The sequence below is a fragment of the Limulus polyphemus genome, unplaced genomic scaffold (genome assembly GCF_000517525.1).
Source record: "Limulus polyphemus unplaced genomic scaffold, Limulus_polyphemus-2.1.2 Scaffold367, whole genome shotgun sequence".
In the NCBI taxonomy this organism is placed as follows: domain Eukaryota; kingdom Metazoa; phylum Arthropoda; class Merostomata; order Xiphosura; family Limulidae; genus Limulus; species Limulus polyphemus.
The window spans coordinates 374,629-378,086 of record NW_013665977.1 but is presented as its reverse complement, the minus strand read 5'-3'; the positions used below and the strand labels follow the sequence as shown (position 1 = coordinate 378,086).

Genomic DNA, 3,458 nt, shown 5'->3' with positions numbered 1-3,458 from the left:
TAAACATACAAACTTAAGCACGTTTTGCACATAGAAAGCATTATGGCGGGAGACACTCAGATCACCTTGCTGTCACTACAGTATTTCCAAAAACAGTTTTCTTTAAATAGTGCTAAGTGGTTTCATAAGTGATTTAGTAACTTTGTGAATTGCACATTATTGTTTAGTGATACAGGTGATTATGCCACCCAAGAAACGCCATTTCTATGAAAAGTCTCCTGCCGCTAAAAGAATGCAAGCACAAAGAGCAGCTGAAACAGAAGAATAACGAAATCAAAAACTTTAAGCACAAGCTGCAAGACAGGCTGCTCAAATACTGGAAGAGACTTTGGAACAACGTAAAGTTAGACTTCGAGCTCAAGCTGAAAGGCAGGCTACTCAAAGACAGCAAGAAACTGTTGAACAGCACAAAGCCAGAGTTCAGTCAGAATCATCAAGGCAAGCTGGATATAGACAACAAGAAACTTCTGAACAACCTCAAACCAGAATTCAAGCACAAAAATTAAGACAAACAACTTACAGAGAGCAAGAAACAGAGGAGCAGCATGATGTACAACTTCAGGGTCAAAGAATAAGACAAGCTCAAACACGATCTAATTTCAAATAAAGCTTTGTTTGATTAAAGGCTTTTGTATTTCTCGCATCACAGCTTTGTCTACTTACTGAATAATTTGCTGAAAAAAATGCTGATCTATACATTTCAAATATACATTTTCAAAGTGCAACGCCGCGTAATTCAACTAGTATATATATATATAATCTGTAGTACAAAACAAGCCTTAACTACAATACAATATTGCATAACCAAAACGAAGTCACTAGAACGCTATTGCCTGGTGAGTGTTTTTATTATGCTGTGGTGTGGTTAAGGTTTTTTGTATTATACATATGTTCTATTTCATCATAGGTTTAGTCTTGCTGTTTTTTATGTTAATATCAACTTAACTGTTTAGATAATTTAATGTTTAATTATATATATATATATTAAAATAATTTAAAGAAGAAAATATTAACAAGCTTACAGTCTGTAGTGTATAGTTAAGAATACTGAGGAATAATTTGATACTGATAGCAACATTACTTCCTTACTTCTGAAAATCCCCCAGTGGTACAGCGGTAAGTTTGCGGACTTGTAATGCTAGAGACTGGCTTTCGATACCCATGGTGGGCACAGCACAGATAGCCCATTGTATAGTTTGTGCATAATTATAAACATTACTTCCTTACTTCTGAAAATACCCCAGTGGTACAGCGGTAAGTTTGCGGACTTGTAATGCTAGAGACTGGCTTTCGATACCCGTGGTGGGCACAGCACAGATAGCCCATTGTATAGTTTGTGCATTACTATAAACATTACTTCTGAAAACTGGGAGTCTATTAGAGCATCTAGCGATGAGAAAAGGCATTAAATGCATCATTAACACTGTCGAGTAAAATTCAGCATGAGAGTCACTTAATACTGAAAATAACAGTGAATAAGTGTACAATAAAGGGTAATATCACTTTTAGTCGAGCTTTTCTTTCAGTTTCAGTTGAATATTTCTAGATAATTAGTAACTTTACTTTTATGTTATTGAATTGTTTGTTTTATTTTTTCACAGGTCGTTGTTACGAACCCAGTTACTGACGAGGAAGTCGTGGTAGCAGTGCTTTGTGAAGGAAATTATTTTGGTGAAATCAGTCTACTGAGATTAGATGGAGTTCAAAACCGGTACTAGTCAGCCATTCTTCAATCCTTAGAACACGTGATGTTTTTTTGTAATAACAGTAGTAATAGTAACTAATTGTCCCAAATAAATAATCAGGAAATGTGAAACGAAACTCTTAACCGAGTTTATTAAATCTTGCAATATGATTGGTTCTAGTCTGACTAGAGGTTTTCATTAAATACATTCTCTAATGGTTATAATATAATTTAATTACCTTTACCAACAAAAGTTGCATAATATCATAACGAAAAATCTAATTAAGGAATATAGCAATGGTTAAAAACATCTCCTAACGCCAGTGTTAATCTAAAACGTGTAGATGCTAATGTTTATATTTTATTTTATTTGTACGCAGGCGCACTGCTGATGTCCGCTCAGTTGGATATTCGGAATTACTGTGTTTATCTCGGAAAGATCTAATGACAGTGAGTTGATTATTACCATGTTTCTTTACGTTCAGAATATATAAAAATATGATCCAAAGTGTGAACTCTAAAAGAAAGGAGAGAGAAAGAGATATTAACATGAAAGAGGACTAAACCAACACGCTAAGTTAGATGAGCTTACAATGGAAGACAGACTAGTATAAACTAGGAAACCACAATAAAATAAAATATAAAGAAAAATGGATATTATAGAGTTTATTATCTTGTTCCTTCTATTTCAAACATTTCTTACACAGTTATATCCAATTCTTTATTACTGTAAACATCTGGAGAGAAAACGACGTTAGATACGAAAGTTATTTGTGCCATAACGAAATTAAAGCATTTTGTTAACAAATATCGTTCTCACAATTCTTTCTTAGATGTAGTACCATATTTTATGTGTGTGTATATATATATACATATTTTATGTATGTGTATATATATATACAGACACATTTTATGTATGTGTATATATATATATACAGACACATTTTATGTATGTGTATATATATACATATTTTATGTATATGTATAGATATGCGTTTCCCCATTTCCAATAAAATGTCAAATGATCAATAGTTTTTAAAATTGGTTTATCCAATAAAATATCTTCGTTGTTTCCAATAGCCATTCATATCCGATACATTATATTCTTTCATAGGCCCTGGTGGAGTATCCCGAAGCTAAAGCTATTTTGGAAGTCCATGCTCGAGAAAGGTACGTACTTACTTTAAAGTATAAAGCCTTTATTTAAAGAAAACATTTGTGTGTACTAAACATTTTTATTAATTTAAAAGTAACTTCACAAACAAAACATAACACTTCACAAACGCACCCTATACTTTTTTACATAGTCTATGTATCATCCAATAACAGTACAGTTTGGTTTTATTTGCAGCATCTTAATGGAATATAATTTTATATCATGCTGTCTTTCAGCCAATAACAAAGATAAGGGTTAAAACAGGAATCAAACTAACATTATGAACAACCAATAATTCGTTTCCATTATAATGTAGGTACACAATCCTAATGTTTTTTTTCATGCTGTTTGTCCGGTATTTTGACTCTAAGCACACAATCCTAATGTGTTTTTTTTTCATGCTGTTTGTCCGGTATTTTGACTCTAAGCACACAATCCTAATGTTTTTTTTTCATGCTGTTTGTCCGGTATTTTGACTCTAAGCACACAATCCTAATGTTTTTTTTCATGCTGTTTGTCCGGTATTTTGACTCTAAGCACACAATCCTAATGTGTTTTTTCATGCTGTTTGTCCGGTATTTTGACTCTAAGCACACAATCCTAATGTGTTTTTTTCAT

General features: G+C 32.7%; 1 protein-coding gene across 3 annotated transcripts in view; it reads left to right on the top strand.

The window, feature by feature from the left end:
* Positions 1-3,458, top strand: part of LOC106457737 (cyclic nucleotide-gated channel rod photoreceptor subunit alpha-like) — a 63,865-nt gene that overhangs the window by 42,058 nt on the left and 18,349 nt on the right. For all 3 annotated transcript variants that reach the window (XM_022383752.1, XM_022383751.1, XM_022383753.1), the window contains exons 18-20: positions 1,602-1,711; positions 2,065-2,134; positions 2,799-2,854. In XM_022383752.1, coding sequence (XP_022239460.1) covers positions 1,602-1,711; positions 2,065-2,134; positions 2,799-2,854 — 236 coding nt within the window. The remainder of the gene's footprint in view (positions 1-1,601; positions 1,712-2,064; positions 2,135-2,798; positions 2,855-3,458) is intronic.